Source organism: Pseudorasbora parva, chromosome 2, assembly GCF_024679245.1.
Source record: "Pseudorasbora parva isolate DD20220531a chromosome 2, ASM2467924v1, whole genome shotgun sequence".
NCBI classification, from domain to species: domain Eukaryota; kingdom Metazoa; phylum Chordata; class Actinopteri; order Cypriniformes; family Gobionidae; genus Pseudorasbora; species Pseudorasbora parva.
Window position 1 is genome coordinate 26323648 of NC_090173.1, and position 23930 is coordinate 26347577.

Genomic DNA, 23930 nt, shown 5'->3' on the forward strand with positions numbered 1-23930 from the left:
TGCCCATAATAAGAGCACAAAATGCACTGGTCAAGCGTGTCCTCAGGTGCCAGAAACCTGGGACACGGAGGCACACACTTCCTGAAACGCTTGCCCATATTCTCCATTATTGATTAATCTTTACCATACGCTACTTACAAATGGCTCCTGAAGACAATAAAAGCTGATGACGTGTATTAATGGTGCCCTCTTACACTGTTTCTATACAGGTAAAATCCCCATTGCGTCAATTCAGATGCAGTGTGCTGAAGTTCCACTTCGAACGTGGACTGTTTATATACTACATCATTTCACAGTGCTTTAACTAATGTTAACCAATGTATTTTTTTAAATCTAAATGCTGTAGATTCAATTTTAGTTTATGTTAACTAATGTAGTTAACTAATGTTAACAAATAAAACCTATTTGTAAAGTTTTACTTAATATAAGGTAAATGGTGGAAGACTAATACAATTTAAAAAAATATCAGAATTATCCATATTACTAGAATACTAATATTTTTAAATCATTTTCCCCAAAGAAATGATATTTAGAGGTTACAAATATTTCTTTAAGTATGGAACAATTAGCCATTAACTTTATTAATAACACAGTTTTAGCCTAAATGTATTGTAATATCAAAATAAAATTTTATTGTATATTATTAAAGGGATACTTCAGCGCTTTTTCATATTAAACTGTTATTTCCTTAACTAAGACGAGTTGACACATCCCTCTTTCGTCTCAGTGCGTGCTCTTAATCTCTCTGACTGCGCCGAGTCGAAGTACTCTCAGAAGTGCTATTCCGCCATACATTATAGTTCTCCTTTTTAATCCACTTAATAAAAGCATCATGTTTTATTTTGTGTCACCATACTTGATCGTTCAACTATTCGTGTAACTGTATTTAAATAGGGAAAATGTGGAGGTGTTTGGTACTTCTAACTTGATCTCTCTTTGGTTCCATAGTGAATGAACTGGGTTTAGTGGGCTAAGCTAAATGCTATCAGATCATCACCGCATGACAGAGAGATTAAGTGCATGCACTGAGATGAGAGAGGTATGTATAAACTCGTTTAAGTTAAGGGAATAACATAGTTTAATATGAAAAGCGCTGAAGTATCCCTTTAATAGTTATGTCAACAGTTACTTCTGACATGAATTAAGAGATTTTTTTTTAGTATTCAGTAACAGTAAAATACCAATATTGTTGTTTTTGTGTTAAGCCACAGGCCGTAACATAAACGGCCTGACAAAATGTCACAGGCTGAACAAATATTAGGTTAAAGCAAATTTGTCAAGGAGGAAGCACAATTTATATTCAAGCATCACCTACCCTTCGGATAGGTGTATCTACATATATTTTCATTTTCAGGTTTTTAACAGCCAGCAGGTAAACTAGTCCAGCACCACAGAATTACTACAGATCGTGTCAATGTGTCTTTAGCCAATGTGCTGCTTGAGGAGGCATGCATGAACACTAAGGAATGAGACGTTTGCAAACTTACTGCCACACATGCTGCAATTTAAAACGTTTAATCACTCAATACCATACAATTTAAACCATGACTCTACAATGCCAAACTACGACTGCACAGGGAGAAAAGGGTTAACATTCATATGACATGACATTGAATTGTACTCTGATAGAAGAACAATGTAGAACCGATCAAATAAATGACCTCAGGTTAAATCAGTATTGTGAACACAAATACAGAAGGCAGCTCCGTTTCATGTTTTTTTTTGTTGTTGTTGTTTTTTTGGTGGGGGCCTCAGAATGCTTTTGGTCTGTTTCAGGCTAACCATAAAGATTTTAGTCTATATTTTAGACTGGTCCACATGTGAGGTTTTAGTCATTGGACTAAACATTAAAGCTTTTTAAAAAACCTTGTATGCTGTAGATGATGCTTGGATTTGTGTGCATACAGCAGGGGGTGTTTGCATGTTCACTTCCTTTGTGCGAATTCTCTTAGTTCATGTACTTCTGTTGTAATATGACAGTATAGTTTGGGATACTTTCTGAGTGTGTGTGTGTGTGTATTATGTGTGTTAAAATAAAGATTTTGTAATTACCATTGCAATTTTGTGCCATGCTGAGGAATCACTGTATATCTAATCTATGCCAAATAAAAAGTTAATTGGTCTGTGGTAATGTTCTGTGGTAATATTGCTTACCACAGCTATGCTGACGACACCCAGCTCTACTTAGCACTATCACCCTAATGACTACATTGACTCCCTCCCCATTGACTCCCTGTGCAAATGCATTGATGAATGCATTTGCTGGATTTGCCAAAACTCTTCAGTTAAACATAGACAAAAGTGAAATCACTACATTTGGAAACAAAGATGAAATTCTCAAGGTGAACGCATATCTTGAGGCTAAAGGTCTGATAACAAAAAATCAAGTCAGGAATCTTGGAGTGATTTTGGAGCCAGACCTGAGTTTCAGTAGTCATGTCAAAGCCACAACTAAATCAGCATACTATCATCTGAAAAATATTGCAAGAATTAGATGCTTTGTTTTCAGGCAAGACTTAGAGAAACTGGTTCATGCTTTCATCACCAGTAGGGTGGACTATTGTAATGGCCTTCTCACCGGCCTTCCCAAAAAGACCATTAGACAGCTGCAGCTCCTACAGAACGCTGCTGCCAGGATTCTGAGCAGAACCAGAAAATATGACCATATCACACCAGTCCTCAGGTCTTTACACTGGCTTCCAGTTACATCTAGGATCGATTTTAAAGTTCTACTACTTGTTTATAAATCTCTCAATGAGCTAGGACCTAAATACATTGCAGATATGCTGATTAAATACAAACCCAACAGATCACTCAGATCAGCAGGATCAAGTCAGTTAGAAATACCAAGAGTTCACTCAAAGCAAGGAGAGTCTGCTTTTAGCTATTATACCAGTCGCAGCTAAACCAGCTTCCTGAACAGATCAGATGTGCTCCAACAGTAGCCACATTCAAATCCAGACTCAAAACACATCAGTTCAGCTGTCCATTTACTGAATGAGCTCTGAGCCACTGTACGTCCGAATGATTGCACCTTATCTATGCATCATTTTTTAAATTATTTTTATAACTGTTTTAGTTTACCTTTGATCTTTTCTTTGGTTATCATCATTCTATTATTTTTAATTCTCTTTACATTGTATTCTTTTTCTTATGCATTTTTTATCCCTATTTTAATTCCTTTCTATGTAAAGCACTTTGAATTGCCATTGTGTAGGAAATGTGCTTTATAAATAAACTTGCCTTGCCTTGCCTTACCTTGCCTTGGTCATAGATCCCATAGTGCACATTAAAATTTGTTTCCCATTAATATTGATTTAGTTGGACAGCGAGTATACTAAGAGTGTATAAAATTGAAGAGAACGTTCTATTTAAGTTCAATTCAAATACAATTCAAATCAGTTTTCACAGTAATTTTTGGTCCCAAGAGAACTGGGGCCTATATCATGAAGCTGGTTTAGCTGACCAGTTAGATATATTTAAGTTTTGTGCCAATCCTGGCTTTTAGGTACCATTAAAGTAGTTTGGCTTTTAGCAGTGTTCATCAACTTAAACCTCATAGCAGAGCAGGTTATGTGCTATTCTGGATAGGTTGTCCTCTGTTTAAATTATCTTCTGAGAAGCGAGTCTCAGCATATGATTGGCTGTTCACTACTGATGTTACAGCTAAACTCCTAAACTCAGGATCAAAGCTGACAGAGAAAGCTGATGATCAGCATCATGGGACCAAAAAAAGCCTGAATATATTGTTTTGGTTTTGTCAACTCGAAAAACTAATCCTGTAACCCTGAGTTTGTTAAACTACCATCATGGTACAGGCCCCTGGTCTCAGGGTAATGTTTTTTTTTTTTAAGTTTTTTTTTTAAGTTCTAAAAACCATAGCAACCACTTGTGAAATATATTATAAACTCACATGTACAAAGGGTAACCATGTAGCTGTTACTATACATTTTGCATCCTAAAATGTATGTTTATTGGTGTAAACTACAAACCAAGGCTGATTTACTCTGTTAGTAATGTTGTCATAATGAAAACAAGAATTTGACTTGACGCTGGTGGATTCGGCTATTATTATCCATACCATTAATGAACTGCAAACATCTAGTAAACGCAAGGTGGCGATAGACTGCTCATAAACGTTCATGCTGAGAAACTGCGCCCTAACACGACCTTCATTTAGGCTACAGGTGACAAATTGTGATATTTAACTATAAACTAGTTACATGATCAAGATAAAAAGTAAGATATAACCTAATATAAGCTATTGATTTTATGAAAATTTGCCAGTAGACCAGACTTTAAATAAATATGTCTTTTATCGAGTTTTTGGTTTGTTTGATTTATTTTACTAATTTTATGTAATGTGTGGTTGTGGTTGTAGCTAATGTGTTGTTTCAAAAATAACATTTGAAGAAGTAATTACAAATTCCGTTTATTACAAAGGACTATATTATTTCATCAGGACCACAGAGAGAGAGAGAGAGAGAGAGAGAGAGAGAGAGAGAGAGAGAGTGAGAGAGAGAGAGAGAGAGAGAGAGAGAGCGGGAGGGGAGAGGGATAACTGGAGAGAGAGAGAGAGAGAGAGAGAGAGAGAGAGAGAGAGAGAGAGAGAGAGAGAGAGAGAGAGAGAGAGAGGCAGGCACACGAGACAGAAGCACACCGGTCGAGGAAGTCGCGAGGATGGAGATCCGCCCGGACCGCTTTAAGGCTCAGGCAGGAAAAACTTTGGGAAAAATACACAGGTGAGGTACCACCATCTTACCATCCTCCAAGCCCGTTTGTGAGCACTTTTCATTTACTTGTTTTAAAATTCTCTTGGTTTCTTTTACTTAGGCCTAAATAAATTTTGCCCAGGGGTGGTTTTTGTAGAAGCTGATGTGTTGAAAAACATTGGAATTAAAACGCGTTGAGTTTATATTCGTGTCTGGAAAAAATGCTAGTGGAAAGTTCATTAGCCAATTTGCCAAAAAGTAATTCTGTTCCTTTACTCTGTGCGTATCCTTTTTCTTCAAGATTTCAGATGCAAACCCTTGTCGTGACTGAATCTCAGTCAAAAGTGTTATTATGTAATGTGTTTGCACGTAATGCACCCACTCTGTCCGATTGAGAAGATTGTCCAGATGGATCAGATTAGTTCGCGGCTAACCCGGTGCCACAGACATCCGACGCGTGGCGTTGGGTGCTTTCTCTCTCACTTTAGTGGGCTATCTGTACGCGTGAGCAAGTTCATCTATCAGATGAACTTCATTATTCCACCTGAGCGTCAGGTAGTCCCGCGCATCACTGCACAGCTCGCGCGTCCCGGGACACAAGTTCTGATTCCACGCCCTAGTTGATAAAGCGGACCGCGTTTAGAGAACAGGAAGTCGTTGACCAAATTTGGTCTTCATTCAACATGAGTAGGCTACTTAGACGTATTCGATACAATCTCCATAAAAAGTAGGCTACTTTTATAACAATATAGGCCTAATTAATTTAAAAAATGTTGGCTATAAATATATGCATGCTAGGAAAAAAAAAGTGTAGGCTCTAGTTCTATAGAATTAAATAACGTAATTTATTTAAACTGAAATGTATCGTTTTAAACCTAAGACCAGGAAGTAGGCCTATTTGTCATGGCAGATTTGGTGTTGGACACTTTTAGCTGGCGGGGGAACATTTTAAATACCTTGTAAAATCCTGTTAATTCGATAGTCTTAGGCCCACATTCAAACAGGATGGACTGTCCCAAAGGTTAAAGTACATCCCTTTTAAACAAGTTTAACTGCTTGGAAAAAAAATGTTTGGTAACCACAGTGTTTACAGCCTAGGCCTACTCAAAATACTGGATTCGATATTTTTCTAAAAGTTTTATATTCTGTCAAATAAATAGCCTACGTTTTGCAGCCTTTTACAGTCATGTCAGTATACGCTGTTGCAATTAGTTTTAATGTTAAAGTTTAATTTTTCGTTTAGTGTTAAGACGACGCACAGGGCTACTCGTTTAGGTAACAATTAAACATTAAAACCCAGCTCCGAAATAGCTCATCAGAAACACACTAACTCACTCACACATATAGCCTAAACACCCACACACAGCTGTCGGCTACAAATCCCCGAACGCTCCCTCCCATCACTTCCTCGCCTCTCGCGCACACCAGTCAGCTCCGTCCTCCTCAGTGCGCGAGCTCGCGGGATTAAATGAAGGGCATTTTCGCGATGCTGCACGTGCGATGTAGTTCTATTACTTTTCGAATACAAGATTATTTTTCTTCTTAAAATAATCCACATCTTTAAGTGTAGTGGGAAACTAAAGGTAGGCTATGACGTGTGTGTAAAAGTTTGAGTTAAAACTAAACTGCTGATAGGGATTTCCGACTCTTTAGCTTTAGCTGTGAGACTGTGTCCCTGATAATATTTTAGAGAGAGCATCAGCAGCTGATTAATCATTTAAAGCTCAGCAATGCATCTCCTTCTCCTACTGTTTCAGCCTGGCATGCCAGCAAGCAATACACCACACACCTGCAGTTTTCCCTGTGTCATATCCTCCATCTCTCCTCCTTCTCGTTCTGCCATTCCTCACTGAAGAATAGATGCTACTTCAGCAAAGTAAATTCTCTTAAAACACACATTTCACTCTCACAGTTTATTTGTATATTAACAATATCCAACAGCTATATTCATCCCAGGAAAATGCTATAATTTTTCTTTAAAAAAATCGTGTTTTTCCATAGATATTGTGTTTGATAGCATTCTGTGATGGGAATAACAATGCTAACAGTAGGCTATAGTTTCATAAAGAGCAGTTTATATCCTACACAAAATGAAATTTATATTTTAACATTTTTTTTCCCTCAAGCTCAAACAGGCTCTTTACTACCACTTTAGTTTTGTAATTCTCTAAAATGTACAATCTACTAGATTACATTATATGGGGTGAATGTGATTTCCAATTAAGTACTCCAACATGACGTGACGAGAAAAGTAAAATTGTTGGACTTAAGTGTTATTTTATATATTTTATAGATAAGAGGGAGACTTTATATTGTTTAATAGCGTTTAATGTTTAATTATGTTGGAATAATTAGAACCATTTCCATTATACTGGGTGGAGAAGAGCGGAGCGGTTGCTTAGGCTGTGGACTGAGACAGCACGTGTTGTTAAAGAGCATTTCCTAGCACTTGACATGTGTTATGTGCTATTGCTGATTAACATAATGAAATAGTTCAGTCTTATAAATCAGTCAAGTGACCACAAAACCATACAACAAAAATAAGGGCGTGATTTGATTAAAGAGGCAGGGTCTCAAGCCCCCCGTGAGCATACCACTGTTGTAAGGAAGCCATATTAAAATCCTTTTGAGACTACTCAATTGGGTTACTTAAAAATTACTTCATTCCATGATGTTATGTAAACAAATGATGTTTGTTTAAATTAATTGATTCACGTGGACTGATGTACATGATTAAATCATGTAAATCCAACACAGCTTTTTTTCAGTGCATTAATCGAAAGCAAAGAAATCATGTTTAGAAGAGAAACTTTGTTGCATAGATCGCAAATAATAAGATTAAGGAAATTGGACAATGCTTGTTTTCCTTTTTTTTCAGTGTACCAAGTTCACTAACTTTCAATAAAATGTTATTTGTGATGCCAAAAAAAGTTTAGATGATTATAGTTTTGAAATTAAAATAACATTTTATTATGAATTTTTATATTTAAAAAATACGTTTTAAGATAAAATGTATCCGTTTTAAGAAAAATTGCTTGCAGCTGTAAACTCTTGTATATCTTGTGCTCATCAATTTCTTTGTTCTATAAATTACATTTTCATTCAGATTTCTGGCTTTTTCTAATTCAAAGAAAAACATTAAGGCAAAACTTAACACAACATGACGTGTTCAGCTAATGGTGATATGGTAATTTCTTCTGTACCGTTTTTCACTCTCAGATTTGTATTCTTGTTTGTCATTTGTATTTTGCATGTTAGGATGCGTATCTGAAAGCATGTGAAGGTCAGGCTGCTGGGATGTATATATTTGTGTGTGTGTATGTGTGTGTGTGTGTGTGACAGGAGGGGGGAAGTATCTCCCCAGGTGACACGGTCCCACTGAGACCCAATCTGTTCAATAGACACAGGGGAGGGTCAGAGGAGTTTGGCATAAAAATCGTAGAACAACACTGATGATAAAACAGAAACAAATGTTTAGAGGAGAGGTGGGGGAGATTTGTGGATGAGTTTTAATCTGTTACCTTTGTACAATGTCATCAGAATTTTTCATAAAATGAACCAAAGGTCAGATAGGTGACAAGATCCAGAACACCTCTCCATACCTGAAACAACTATAGTGAGCTGAAATGTTATAGGATGAACAAAACATAGTTGCAACAGTGATGGTCATAGAGAGAGAGAGGTTGGGGGGGGGGGGGGGGGGGGAGACATAGGATTATGTCATTTTTTTCTGTCGTGCCTTCATCCTCTTACAGCAAGATTAAATGGGGAAAAGTGCATGTGTGTCAATGTATGTTTGATGCGTTTGTGTGAGTATAGTGTCAGCAGATTTCTACACATCTCACCTCTGAACTTAAATACACTGTAATGAAACATGGAATGTGAACTTGCATCAAGGTATGAGATGCATGAAGTGCTTGGTGCATGGTCTGTAATTCTGAGTTCATTTTTTTGCCTGCGATTCATTGACACATTCATCATGAATAAACATATTGCTGTCTTGTTGAAAATGATGTTGAAAATATATGTTGACAGGTGAATATGCTGCAAAAAAATCTAATATTAATGTCTTTTATAATAAAAATGTAATTATTTACATTTTTTTCTGAATCTAGTAGGAAGTAGTCTGTTTTTGCTTATCTTGTTTGATGAATACATACTCTTTTCATATTCTGTTTTCGTCTACTAGTAGGGAATTATGCATATTCAGATGCAGCCAATATTCAGATATCAGTTGGCAAAAATGATTTACTATTTTGCTAAGATTCTGAAGGACACTTTATGTGTTCAGTTTTTGTTAATAGTTTGAATTAGATATTATTTTTATATTTAAAATTTTCACTTAACTTTTGCAGTGGTTTTTGTATTTTTTTTTTTAAATATGTATTTTGGTCTATAGTTTTCATATTATTTTTTATATTATTTAATATTATTCTTATTCTTAGATACATTGTCTGTTTAATTTTTGAGAAATGCTGCCACTAGCTGACATTTAGTTTATATATATATATATATATATATATATATATATATATATATATATATATATATATATATATATATATATATATGTATATATATATATACATACACTCACCTAAAGGATTATTAGGGACACAATACTGTGTTTGTCCCCCTTTTGCCTTCAGAACTGCCTTAATTCTACGTGGCACTGATTCAACAAGGAGCTGAAAGCATTCTTTAGAAATGTTGGCCCATATTGATAGGATAGCATCTCAGATTGTGAAATACTCAGACCGACCCGTCTGGCACCAACAACCACTAGAAAAAAAGTTACCTGGTTGCCTTAAAATTTTGAGTTCATAGAAATTAAAATTTTGAATTAAAACAATGAACATTTTTTGAGATTCGACAACCTTTATTAAAATATTATTAAAAGATTTTGTAAGCATATTTGGTAATTGTGTTATTTCTGATGTGTTTTAAACATGATTTATCAATTTTTTTATGTGGTTCAGATACAATAATATTTTGAGTTTATATTTATTAAACACATTTCCTTCATTGTATCAGTTTAAATTTTAAATTTCAATAAACTCAAAATTTTAAGGCAACCAAGTTACTTACTTTTTTAAGTTAAACCAACAAAAACCAACAAAAAGTTTTTACAGTGTTCAAGCAACTGCCATGTGATTGGTTGATTGGATAATTACATTAATGAGAAATTGAACAGGGGTTCCTAATAATCCTTTAGGTATATATATATATATATATTTTTTTTTTGGTTAATGTATTTCAAGTAACAAATTTTAGGTTTTAGTTAATGATAAAAACTCTGTAGGTCTATAGAGAATACTTTATTAACGGTCAAAAAGTTAATTCAAATCAAATTCGGTATGTGGCTGATGGGAAAGTGAATGTGTGTAGGCTATACCAAAGAATAAATTGACCCTGATATTGTAATTCATGTGGAGAGGTCAATGTATGCATATGAGATCAATAAAACTATTAAACATTTGCTGAGATAGTGCTGTTATAACAGGTAAGCAGATGTGCATTTGGAGGTTATGATAAAACTTGTTAGTCGGCATCTATGTAATATATATTTATGCTGACACAAGTACAATATTGGACAGGATTTCTCATACCACCCCTTCTGCGGACTACAGTACAACTGTCTCTTAGTAGATGGCCTAAAACACACACACACACACACACACACACACACACACACACACACACACACACACACACACACACACACACACACACACACACACACACACACACACACACACACACACACACACACACACACACACACACAAACACAAACACATATACAGGTCAGCTGGTGCGTCATGAACTGTGGAGCGAGATGTAGAAGTGCATGATCTGTAATCCCATTTTTTTGGTCACATGGTTTAAGATGCTGCAGATAAAGAGAAAGAGCTAAAATACACTGTAAAATAAATATTAATTACAGCCAACAGTCATTCTCATTAGTAGGTAGCATATGTGCTGCTGTTGGCAGCAATCTGTTTTAACTAGTTTTGACCTTAATTACACATCTTCCTGAGTGAATGTGTGTGTGTGCATTAAATTGTGGACAAACACACTCCTCCCCTCTCTTTCTCAATCTCTCGATCTCGTTCCTCTCTGTCACTCTTTTTTTCTTGCTCATATTTATCTCCGGAAGTCTATAATTTCTGTAATCCTAATCTGAGGGTGGGGCTACAGATTATCTGTGGATAAGAGATGGAAGGGGGAGATTGAAGGGGAGAGACATGCATGAATCACGGTTGTGAGAGGTTTTATTTAGAAATGAAACACATTGCTAGTTTCTATGAGACACCCTTTTTTGTTTTACATTAAAACATTATATGGCTGCAAAATTAATCTTCTCCCTAACACGCAAACACACATATGCAGTCATCTCTCACGTATTTCACTTCACTTTCTGATTGTATGTTGTTTGAGGTTGAAGGGATTATAAGGGATCTGCTTTTGTAGGAACAGTGACAGAATGATAGAAATAGAGAGAAAGATGTACAGAGAGAGAGAGAGAGAGAGAGAGAGAGAGAGAGAGAGGGAGATTAATATTGTGATGTGACGTGTATATGAGATTTGTGGAGCTCAGAAGTAGTTCTCTGTAGGCTATTCTATTTATACTGTTGTGAAAATGTATATATACACTCACCTAAAGGATTATTAGAAACACCTGTTCAATTTCTCATTAATGCAATTATTTAATCAACCAATCACATGACAGTATCTTCAATGCATTTAGGGGTGAGGTCCTGGTCAAGTCAATCTCCTGAACTCCAAACTGAATGTCAGAATGGAAAAGAAAGGTGATTTAAGCAATTTTGAGCGTGGCATGGTTGTTGGTGCCAGACGGGCCGGTCTGAGTATTTCACAATCTGCTCAGTTACTGGGATTTTCACACACAAGCATTTCTAGGGTTTACAAAGAATGGTGTGAAAAGAGAAAACATCCAGTATGCGGCAGTCCTGTGGGTGAAAATGCCTTGTTGATGTTAGAGGTCAGAGGAGAATGGGCCGACTTATTCAAGCTGATAGAAGAGCAACTTTGACTGAAATAACTACTCGTTACAACCGAGGTATGCAGCAAAGCATTTGTGAAGCCACAACACGCACAACCTTGAGGCGGATGGGCTACAACAGCAGAAGACCCCACTGGATACCACTCAGCTCCACTACAAATAGGAAAAAGAGGCTAAGATTTGCACAAGCTCACCAAAATTGGACAGTTGAAGACTGGAAAAATGTTGCCTGGTCTGATGAGTCTCGATTTCTGTTGAGACATTCAGACGATAGAGTCAGAATTTGGCATAAACAGAATGAGAACATGGATCCATCATGCCTTGTAACCACTGTGCAGGCTGGTGGTGGTGTAATGGTGTGGGGGATGTTTTCTTGGCACACTTTAGGCCCTTTAGTGCAAATGGGGCATCGTTAAAATGCCACGGCCTACCTGAGCATTGTTTCTGACCATGTCCATCCCTTTATGACCACCATGTACCCATCCTCTGATGGCTACTTCCAGCAGGATAATGCATCATGTCACAAAGCTCAAATCATTTCAAAATGGTTTCTTAAACATGCCAATGAGTTCACTGTACTAAAATGGCCCCCACAGTCACCAGATCTCAACCCAATAGAGCATCTTTGGGATGTGGTGGAACGGGAGCTTCGTGCCCTGGATGTGCATCCCACAAATCTCCATCAACTGCAAGATGCTTTTCTATCAATATGGGCCAACATTTCTAAAGAATGCTTTCAGCACCTTGTTGAATCAATGCCATGTAGAATTAAGGCAGTTCTGAAGGCGAAAGGGGGTCAAACACACAGCATTAGTATGGTGTTCCTAATAATCCTTTAGGGGAGTGTATATATATATATATATATATATATATATATTTAGACATGTGTTGGTCATATAATTTGAATATCATCAAAAAGTTGATTTATTCCATTCAAAAAGTGAAACTTGTACATTATATTCATTCATTATAAAGACTGATACATTTCAGATGTTTATTAATTTTGATGATTATAACTGACAACTAAGGAAAATCCCAAATTCAGTATCTCAGAAAATTTGATTATTACTTAAGACGAATACAAAGAAAGGATTTTTAGAAATCTTGGCCAACTGAAAAGTGTGAACATGAAAAGTATGAGCATGTGCAGCTCTCAATACTTAGTCAAGGCTCCTTTTGCCTGAATTAATGCAGCAATGCGGCGTGGCATGGAGTCGATCAGTCTGTGGCACTGCTCAGGTGTTATGAGACCCCAGGTTGCTCTGATAGTGGCCTTCAGCTCTTCTGCATTGCTGGGTCTGGCATATCGCATCTTCCTCTTCAGAATAGATTTAGAATATATTTTTCCCTATAGATTTTCTATGGGGTTAATGTCAGGCGAGTTTGCTGGCCAATTAAGAACAGGGATACCATGGTCCTTAAACCAGGTACTGGTTGTTTTGGCACTGTGTGCAGGTGTCAAGTCCTGTTGGAAAATGAAAGCAGGAAGGAGCAGGAAGCATGAAGTGCTTTCAAATTATCTGGTATAGATAATTAACCTTGGACCTCAGAAAACACAGTGGACCAACACCAGCAGATGACATGACACCCCAAACCATCAATGACTGTGGAAACTTTACACTGGGCCTCGAGCAATGTGGATTGTGTGCCTCTCCTCTCTTCCTTCAGACTCTGGCACCCTGATTTCTAAAGGAAACGGAACATTTACTTTCATCAAAGAAAATAACTTTGGACCACTCAGCAGCAGTCCAGTCCTTTTTGTCTTTAGCTCAGATGAGATGCTTCTGACGCTGTCTGTTGTTCAAGAGTGGCTTGACACAGGGAATGCAACAGCTAAAACCCATGTCTTGCATACGTCTGTGCGTAGTTGTTCTCGAAGCACTGACTCCAGCTGCAGTCCACTCTTTGTGAATCTACCCCACATTTTTGAATGGGTTTTGTTTCACAATCCTCTCCAGGGTGTGGTTATCCCTGTTGCCCTAGTGTCAGTGGTTGTCTTTTGGAAAACTGTCAAGTCAGCAGGCTGCCCCATGATTGTGTAGCCTACAGAACGAGACTGAGACACCATTTAAAGAACCTATGCAGGTGTTTTGAGTTAATTAGCTGATAAGAGTGTGGCACTGTGTGTAATGATTGAATATGATGTACAAGTTTCACTTTTTGAGAGGAATTAGTGAAATAAATTAACTTTTTGATGATATTCTAATTATATGACCAGCACCCTTACTTTATTAGTTATATTTGTTCAATTGCTTCAATTGCTTGTTTAATTGCAACCCAATGCATTTAAATGATCTGCTGAAGTCAAACTTTGAATGTGGCATGTTTTTAAGTGCCAGATGGGCTGGTCTGAGTATTGCAGAAATTGCTGATCTGCTGGGACTTTCACACGCAACCATCAGAGTTTACAGAGGATGGTCCCAAAAATAAAATAAAAAAAATCAATTCTGGGGGTGAAATTGCCTTGTTGATGCCAGAGGTCAGAGGAGGCTAGACAGGTTTGAACCAATATAAAGGCAAAAGTTTCTCAAATAACCACTCACTACAACCAAGGTCTGCAGAAGAGCATCTCTGAACACAACACCTAGAACCTTAAAGCAGTGGATGCCACTCCTGTCGGCTAAGAACAGGAAACTTGACACAATATATTCACATGGGCTCACCCAAATTTGGACAATAAAAGATTGGAAAAATGTTGAGTTTCGAGAGTTCTGCTGTGACATTCAGAGGATAGTGTCAGAATTTGGCGTAAACAACATGACAGCCTGCCTTGTATCAACGGTTCAGGCTGGTGGTGTAATGGTTTGGGGGATATTTTTCTGGCACACTTTGGGCCCCTTAGTACTAATTGAGTATCATTTAAACACCTACCTGAGTATTTTTGCTGATCATGTCCTGTGATCCCTTTGACCACAGTGTGCCCATCTTCTGATGGCTATTTCCAGCTAGATAACACGCCATGTCACAAAGCTTAAATCATCTCAAACTGATTTTCTGAACATGATTCGCCACAGCCACCAGATCCCAATCCAGTAGAGAATCTTTAGGATATGGTGGAACAGGAGAGTCACATCATGGATGTGCAGCTGACAAATCTTTAGCAGCTGCGTGATGCTATCATGTCAATGTGGACATGCTGAAATATCAGAGAAATGTGTTGATTCTACACTCTCAGAAAAAAAGGTTGTGCTGTCACTGGGGCGGTACCCTAAGGTACAAAAGTGAAAAGGTACATCTTTGTACCTTACTCAGTCCTAAATGGTACATATTAGTACCTTAAAAGGTACATATCAGTACCATTTCGGTTTTGTACAATAGGGTACTGCCCCAGTGACAGCAGTGTACCTTTTTTCTGAGAGTGTATGCCACAAAGAATTTATGCAGTTCTGAAAGCAACAGAACTGCCTTAATACTTTATGGAATGCTTTAGAAAGGTCCAATTCAGTACTAGCAAGGTGTACCTAATAAAGTGTACATATATACTATACTACCATTCTATAATATACTACCATTCACAAGTGTGTGGTTGGCAAAAATTCTTTAGTCTTTTAGATATATAATATTCTCACTAAGGCTGAAAAATACAGTAAAATAGTGCAATGTACTGATAATGTTTAGATATTTCCTGTGATGAATTTTCAGCTTCATTACTAAGAAACATTTCTTATTATCAATGTTGGAAACTACTGTGATATTGTTACACTTGCTTAGCGTAAGCAAATGAGCATGAAGAAGGTGAATAATATGAAAGACTTCACGTCTGTGATATGAAGAGTGATGTGTGTGCGATCAACTTTGGAGAACGTTTCCAAAAAGCCTTTTTTCCGTTGCTAAAAACGTTGTCTCAGTGCGGCTGGAAGGACAAAATGTAGAGGAAAAATATGTGTCATTAATATGGACTCTCCATAGGCGTAATGGTTTTTATACTGTACAAACCGTATTTTCTATCCCCTTACACTGCCGCCTCTGTCCATAAACCTACAATCACAGAAAACATTCTGCATTTTTACTTTCTCAAAAAAAAACATAATTTAGTATGTTTTTAAAGCTATTTGAAATATGAGGACATTTGAAATGTACACTGAAGCACACTGAATGTAAAGGATAATCCCTGCATTAATTTTATCTGCACATTAAATTACTATATTTATTTTTAAGCTTCAGAGCATGTCTCTGAAAGTGTTTGTTTGTGTGCTTGTATGTATGCGTGTTTTTATTGGCTGTAGACGTTGCAGACAGGTTGCATACGCAGATGGTCGCTGCTGGACTCCCATGTACTGCTATCCAGTGAGACACTTCATTCTTGTTCCATGTTCTCTCTCCCTCTGTGTCTTCCCTCTGCATCCCACCTGGTTTTAGGTGTGTATGTGATGTAGTTTTATGGCCTCTGAGGGTTCCCTAGTGTATGTGACTCACATCCTAGCTCCATGCCTGTTAAAGTTGGCATGAAAAGGAAGTTGCGATAGTCTTTTATTCACTATTGTAACATATATCTGAGTGAAACGGCTTCTTGAAAAAGAAAAAATGCAGGGTGAAACTAGATTTTTTTAATTTGGGAATTGATTGGATGGCTGTGTTTTGCTATTGCTGTGATCTTGTGACAGGTTGTCCCGCCCTCACGCCAGTAAACACGTAATCAGAGAAGAGACTACAGGGGGGAGGGGAAGTTATATTGATTAAAGATTATGAGGGAACATGAATTAAAGCCACAATATGTCATTTTTCGTAGCTAGAGTTCGCTTATTCAAATATTAAGTGTTTTGATTTCAATTCAATCCTTCATATGTTAAGGCGCCTTGATTATGCCAGAGTGCTGTTTTATTATATTAGATATATGAGTATGCATACTCTTTCATTGCAAAGCTGTTTAAAAAATCCTAATTGGATTGGAATTTGTGTTTTTGTTGTCTACAAACCAAAAGGTTGGTTAGGTGGTTCCACCTGGCCAAGTGTTGAGATGTCCATGAGCAAGACACCTAACCCCAGCTGCTCCCGATGAGCTGGATGACATTGCCATCGGTGTATGAATAGGTGAATGTGAGGCAAAATGTAAAGCGCTTTGGATGGCCGCCCATAGGATCTGTTGAAAGTGCTATATAAATGAATGCAGTCCATTCATTGATTCAACTGATTTGTTCATAAAGCCGATTCATTCAGTATTCAACTATTATCATTGGCAAAATGGAGCAAAACTGTCACAGCTGGGAATGGATGAAAGGAATGAGGTCGTAAGTGCAGGAGAAAAAGGCTTCATTGATAATAATAAATAAAATAAATTAAAAAAAGAAAAAAACAGAAAAAGAAAAAATCCCGGGGGGGAAATAAGAATTGACTTGAGGCGCAGGGAAACACAAAGCACAAATGACAAGTAAAACATGACAACGATCCAGCACAGGACTGCAAACACAAGAAGAATAAATAGCGAAGCTAACAAAAGAGGTTAACAAGGGAAGACATGTGGGGTAAAAGAACTAATAATCAGATAACAAGATGAGCGGGCATAGACAATGGACAGGAGAGCACATGGCACAAGGAAACATGTGACAAGCCATGTGCTCACACCAAACCTGACAAACACAAGTACATGGCCAGAAAATACCATTTACAAGCCATGTGCTCACATAAAGACTAGACAAATACAGGAGTGTCAAGGCTCTGTCACAAAACCAAGAATAAACTAGATTGAAGTGACACAACCCAAGTCATTATTAACTTCTTGTTTAGTAAACTTGTATTAAATCAATATCACATTTTGTTGTACTGATACCTAGAGAAAAACTGCACTCTTTGTGTGAAATGTATTATATTATATGAACTATATTAAATGTTATAAATATAGAGTAAATCACACGGTGAAAGTGTGCACAGGTGTAAATGCGCACCTGCTATAGTCTAATCTACAAGTCTTCATCAGGTAGTGAATGCACTCTCTGGGTGTGTGTGAGGGATAACTCGATAATGTCAGATCACACATCGTTAAAACGACTATTTCTGTTTGTTATTACACTTAAATTCCCCATGAAATCAAAATGGACTATTCTTGTTTTATGGAATATGGCAGGATTTATTAAATAATTGTGTGTACATAATTATTATTTTTTAAGGCAAAATATGTGTATTTTTCAATTAAAATATTCAAAAACCTTCAGAACAGTGTTATATTTTTTTTAGTTGACTTGTGTACTTACATTATCCCAAATGTTTCCAAGAATGTTTAAATCCAGGGAAATAAGCTATTTTAACTAGGACCGGGTCTGTGCACCGCACATAAACAACATCAAACCAGATTTCAGGTTTAATTTTGTAAACCATGGAAATACCAAAGACGCTATAGTATATTACGTGTTTAATTAGACAGGTGAGCAACTTTTTGGATGCATTCATCAACAGAAAACTAACCATTGTTATACAGCTCAAAATAGTAGTCTTATTGTTTAAATCAGGGGTCTCCAAACTCAGTCCTGACTCAGGCTGTTTCCCAATTCGCCTATACTACCTCCTAAAAGTATGTACTCTTATTGTGAAGAAAAGAACATACTTTTGAGTGTGTAGCAGAAAAGTATTCAAGGTTTGGGACATACTACTTCGTCATCTTTAACGGAATCTTTCACTTAGTTACGCATATCTAGTCACCATTTAAACTGCTCCTGTGTCAATCATCAAATCCTCCACATTCAGTTTAATGTCCTACCATATCAGAGAGAAATGTAGCTGCACGTTAACCTGCCATTTGTGGGTCTTTTAATGCAGAGACTCTCCTCGTGTTTGCAGTTAAAATATAATGTTATAAATTTAAAAGTTAATAGCCAAAGTTAAAAAGTTAATATTCAAAGGTTGACAATGCTGCTGCAGGTGAAATATAATGTGGACAACACTGAATAAATATATTTTTGTCAGGTTAAATAATGTTAAATAGTTGGTCACTCAAACCCCTTTATCTAAACCTCTCTACTTAACCGTCTAACTAGCACACTCGTCATGTTTGTAGTTTTTTTTACGCTTTTTATCCACGTTTGTAGTTCTAATTGAATCCCTGTCCAACTCGCAATGGGTTGTGGGCAATATCAGCCGTTAGAGTGTGTGTTGAACCGTACTTCGAATTCTGACAGGAAATGGTAAACCATCCGGGTAGCTTTGGAATACTCTTTTCAACATACTGCGATTTGGGACATACTAATTCTATTTTCGAGTACTATTTAGTATGGATCGTATGTGAATCGGGCATATAAAATAAACATACCCCAAATAAACACACCTGAACCAGCTAATCAGTGTCTTACAAGGGTTAATACTGCATTCACATGCTCTAGGAATTATTGTACATACGAGTTTCCTAGGTAAAAATTGATCATGAACGCCCTCCCATTTCAAAATTTTAATGAGGGGAGCTCGAGATCACGACTTCAGAAGTGGGAATTATCAAATTTCCGATAGCACGTGAAGGCGGCATTAGACATTAGCTGGTTCAGGTGTATTTAATTGGGGTTGGTGCTAAACTCTCTTGATTTACAGTGAGTATATCGATTTAGATTACTGCAGTGTATAATGTCTCATAACACGCAGAGTAGCATTAGAACATTTTAACATTACTTTTAACACTCAACAGTGCCTTGCGAAATTATTCGGCCCCCTTGAACTTTGCGACCTTTTACCACATTTCAGGCTTCAAACATAAAGATATGAAACTGTAATTTTTTGTGAAGAATCAACAACAAGTGGGACACAATCATGAAGTGGAATAAAATTTATTGGATATTTCAAACTTTTTTAACAAATCAAAAACTGAAAAATTGGGCGTGCAAAATTATTCGGCCCCCTTAAGTTAATACTTTGTAGCTCCACCTTTTGCTGCGATTACAGCTGTAAGTCGCTTGGGGTTTGTCTCTTTGTCAGTTTTGCACATTGAGAGATTAAAAGTTTTGCCCATTCCTCCTTGAAGAACAGCTCGAGCCCAGTGAGGTTGGATGGAGAGCGTTTGTGAACAGCAGTTTTCAGTTCTTTCCACAGATTCTCGATTGGATTCAGGTCTGGACTTTGACTTGGCCATTCTAACACCTGGATATGTTTATTTTTGAACCATTCCATTGTAGATTTTGCTTTATGTTTTGGATCATTGTCTTGTTGGAAGACAAATCTCCGTCCCAGTCTCAGGTCTTTTGCTGACTCCATCAGGTTTTCTTCCAGAATGGTCCTGTATTTGGCTCCATCCATCTTCCCATCAATTTTAACCATCTTCCCTGTCCCTGCTGAAGAAAAGCAGGCCCAAACCATGATGCTGCCACCACCATGTTTGACAGTGGGGATGGTGTGTTCAGGGTGATGAGCTGTGTTGCTTTTACGCCAACATAATGTTTTGCATTGTTGCCAAAAATTTCAATTTTGGTTTCATCTGACAAGAGCACCTTCTTCCACATGTTTGGTGTGTCTCCCAGGTGGCTTGTGGCAAACTTTAAATGACACTTTTTATGTATATTTTAAGAAATGGCTTTCTTCTTGCCACTCTTCCAGAAAGGCCAGATTTGTGCAGTATACGACTGATTGTTCTCCTATGGAGTCTCCCACCTTAGCTGTAGATCTCTGCAGTTCATCCGGAGTGATCATGGGCCTCTTGGCTGCATCTCTGATCAGTCTTCTCCTTGTATGAGCTGAAAGTTTAGAGGGACGGCCAGGTCTTGGTAGATTTGCAGTGGTCTGATACTCCTTGAACAGTGCTCCTTGGGATGTTTAAAGCGTGGGAAATCTTTTTGTATCCAAATCCAGCTTTAAACTTCTCCACAACAGTATCTTGGACCTGCCTGGTGTGTTCCTTGTTCTTCATGATGTTCTCTGCGCTTTAAACAGACCTCTGAGACTATCACTGTGCAGGTGCATTTATACGGAGACTTGATTACACACAGGTGGAGTCTATTTATCATCATTAGTCATTTAGGTCAACATTGGATCATTCAGATGCTCACTGAACTTCTGGAGAGAGTTTGCTGCACTGAAGGTAAAGGGGCCGAATAATTTTGCACGCCCAATTTTTCAGTTTTTGATTTGTTAAAAAAAGTTTAAAATATCCAATAAATTTCGTTCCACTTGATTGTGTCCCACCTGTTGGTGTGTCTCCCAGGTGGCTTGTGGCAAACTTTAAACTACACTTTTTATGGATATCATTAAGAAATGGCTTTCTTCTTGCCACTCTTCCAGAAAGGCCAGATTTTTGCAGTATACAACTGATTGTTGTCCTATGGACAGAGTCTCCCACCTCAGCTGTAGATCTCTGTTGATTCTTCACAAAAAATTACAGTTTCATATCATTATGTTTGAAGCCTGAAATGTGGCAAAAGGTCGCAAAGTTCAAGGGGGCCAAATACTTTCGCAAGGCACTGTAGTTATTACATTATACAATTATACAAGCTAGAGTATTTCTAAATGGTTATGACAATAACTGTTATGTTTGCTTATTATATTTTATAAATAAGTAAATAAATTAAAAGTATTGAGAAGCAGCTGAGGGCTGTCATTTAGTTACATTTTAATTTATTTACCTCGAGAATGTATTACTGCAGCTGCACTTGGGAAAGAAAGCAACTTCTTTCTTTAAAGAAGTTGCAGGATGATGTTGTGATGAGTGATTATTGTCAGTTAAGTCCACTTATATATACTGGTCTCCTCTCCACCAATCAGCTGTTGTGTGGTGGGCTTTCTGGCGCAATATGGCTGCCGTTGCATCATCCAGGTGGATGCTGTACGTTTCCATGTAAAGCGATTTGAGGACCCAGAAAAACGATATATAAATGTAACAAATTATACCGTGCTCAGGGAGTAGGGAGCAATGAACACTGCACAGGTACCATGTCGAATGGAACGCACCCATAGATTAAGATCAAAACATTATTCATGCATTTGTAACTGCAGGCCATTCATTTGTCACCTCTGAGCTACATTAAACAGTGTAAATACATCTAAATGCCACTTCAGGCGCAGTTTCTGTGTTCCTCTCCATTGCAAAGAGGAATTTTGTTATTTAATTTGATTAGTAACAGCCATATTGACCAAACAACCAAATTTGATTCAATTATGAAATTGACACAAAGGATGATGCATGCAAACAATTAGGTTTAAAAAAATGATAAAGGTAAAAATGCCCATAAAAAGCTAAAAAAAAAAAATCAATTGAAACATATTGGGGAAAAATCATCTCTGCTACTGCTGTGAACTGACCACCACACAGAAAACCTTTAGGAGTCAGCTGTCCACAGCAGTCCTAAACCTACTAAGGTACCAGCCAAATAACACACTCAGCAAAATATTGTTTAATTATCACTATTGATAAAATCCTAGAAAATATTGAGATCATTTTTGTCTATATATTGCACACCCCTAATCAAAATTGATCAAAGGAGAATTGTGCAAGGTTGAAAGTTGACACATCCCACACAGAAGGCTGGTCTACAGGGGACAGATTTGGCATTCTGCAGGCATTTTGCTCATCCTTAAGATTTGATCATTCATATACTTCTTATTTCACTTAGTTCGTATTGTAATGGGCTAATAATCAATATTTTTCTATTAATGATCAGGCAAGTTTAATATATGATGGTGGTCTGTTAGCTTGAAGTGGTTTTCCGATATCTGGAAATCTTTTGCTTACAATTTCTCCTGCAACCTTGATGTGTCCTGGAGTAAGACACTTAACATCAGATTAATCCAAGACTCCTCATAATATGTGTCCTGAAAGTTACTTTGGATAAAGCAGTTTTGATCTTTTTAACCTCTAAAAGTATTATCACTAATCGGAGCCAGCTATTTTGACTGTTTTTAAATGTTTTATATGAATTGAGAAAATCTTTGCACAGTTACTTTTACTCAACTTATGTTGGCCTTTTACTTTTTGTATCCACATTCAGACTCCTCGAGAAACGTCAGCAGAATGGCGAGACAATCGAGTTGTCAGCAGAAGGGCGTCCGGAGCTGGTGGAGGAGAAGGAGCTTCCCGTGGTGGACTGCACGTGTTTCGGGATGCCGCGGCGTTACATCATCGCCATCCTGTCAGGCCTGGGCTTCTGCATCTCGTTCGGCATCCGTTGTAACCTGGGCGTGGCTATCGTCAGCATGGTCAACGACCACACGGTTTACTCTGGAAAGAAACCTGTCATAGTGGTCAGTATAAGTGCTGGAATTCATCTTAACAAACAAAGAGCATCCACTCGAGTTGAAGAAAATAGATATAAAGAGTTGTTAGGAATTAAATGTCATTTGAAATCTGAATGAAGCTATATTGGGCATTTGGCAGTTTATTATTGGGCATATTTTAGGCAGCTTTATTATTGTTTTATCATTCAAATGAGATGCATTCAGCATAGATAAATACAACACAAATTTGTTAGAAATTCAGGTAAAACAACAAATAGCCTAGAGCCAGTTTCATATAAAGATAATGATAATGGCAATTGCCCAAATACATGCATACATAAATATATGCAAATTAATCGTTAGTTAGTTTTGCATCTCAACACAGTTTGCACAGTGAGAGGGGATCTTCTTTGATTAGTTCCCTGTAGTAGTTCATCAGAAAGTGCAGGGCTTCACCCAGCAAAGCAATTTACCCCCACACAGGGACTTTTACTATTATTACTTTTTTTTTTAATGATCAATTATTATTACTATTATAAAATATTAGCCTGGATGGTAGCCGAACTTAGCCTTGCCCACAAATTGTTTAGGTCGGGCAGTTCGGTCTGGCCTCGCTCCATAGAGGAGTAATTATCCCCGAACAGAAACTGTTCGGACCAATAAAATCATCAGGGCAGGCTTTAGATGATGATGGACAGATGATAAACAGTACCGTAATCATCCACGTCATCAAAGGGGCTTGGATTATATTTGTTCGAATCCTAAACGGAGAGCTTGTTTCTATATGCATTTACCTTCACAATTTCTCTCAGAAATGATGATCATGTGTTGGGTAAGTACTCTGTGTATCATTAAATTATTTTTATTTTTTTACAACACCGGCAAAGATCGTGTATTCCAGCCTGATTTCAGAGCGCGTGCAGACAGGGTTGCCAAGTTTTTACAACAAAACCCGCCAACTACTAGCCCTAAACAATAGCTTCTCAGGGGGTTCTCCGGGGGAAAAATGGCATTTGGGGGGTAAAATGTGTGTTATTTTTGGCAAGGATGCCTGCTAAAATTCGCACACATGG

The 23930-nt window shown here is 37.4% G+C and overlaps 1 protein-coding gene across 2 annotated transcripts in view; it reads left to right on the forward strand.

Moving 5' to 3' along the window:
* The first annotated feature begins 4616 nt into the window (after nt 1–4616).
* slc17a7a (solute carrier family 17 member 7a) overlaps nt 4617–23930 on the forward strand; it is a 31010-nt gene continuing 11696 nt past the window's right edge. The window contains exons 1-3 of one of the 2 annotated variants that reach the window (XM_067413841.1): nt 4636–4742; nt 6470–6588; nt 22632–22884. In XM_067413841.1, the coding sequence (XP_067269942.1) occupies nt 22744–22884 (141 nt within the window). In that variant the 5' untranslated portion in view covers nt 4636–4742; nt 6470–6588; nt 22632–22743. Of the gene's footprint in view, nt 4743–6469; nt 6589–22631; nt 22885–23930 lie in introns of both variants that reach the window. The other variant, XM_067413831.1, reaches the window with a different exon arrangement.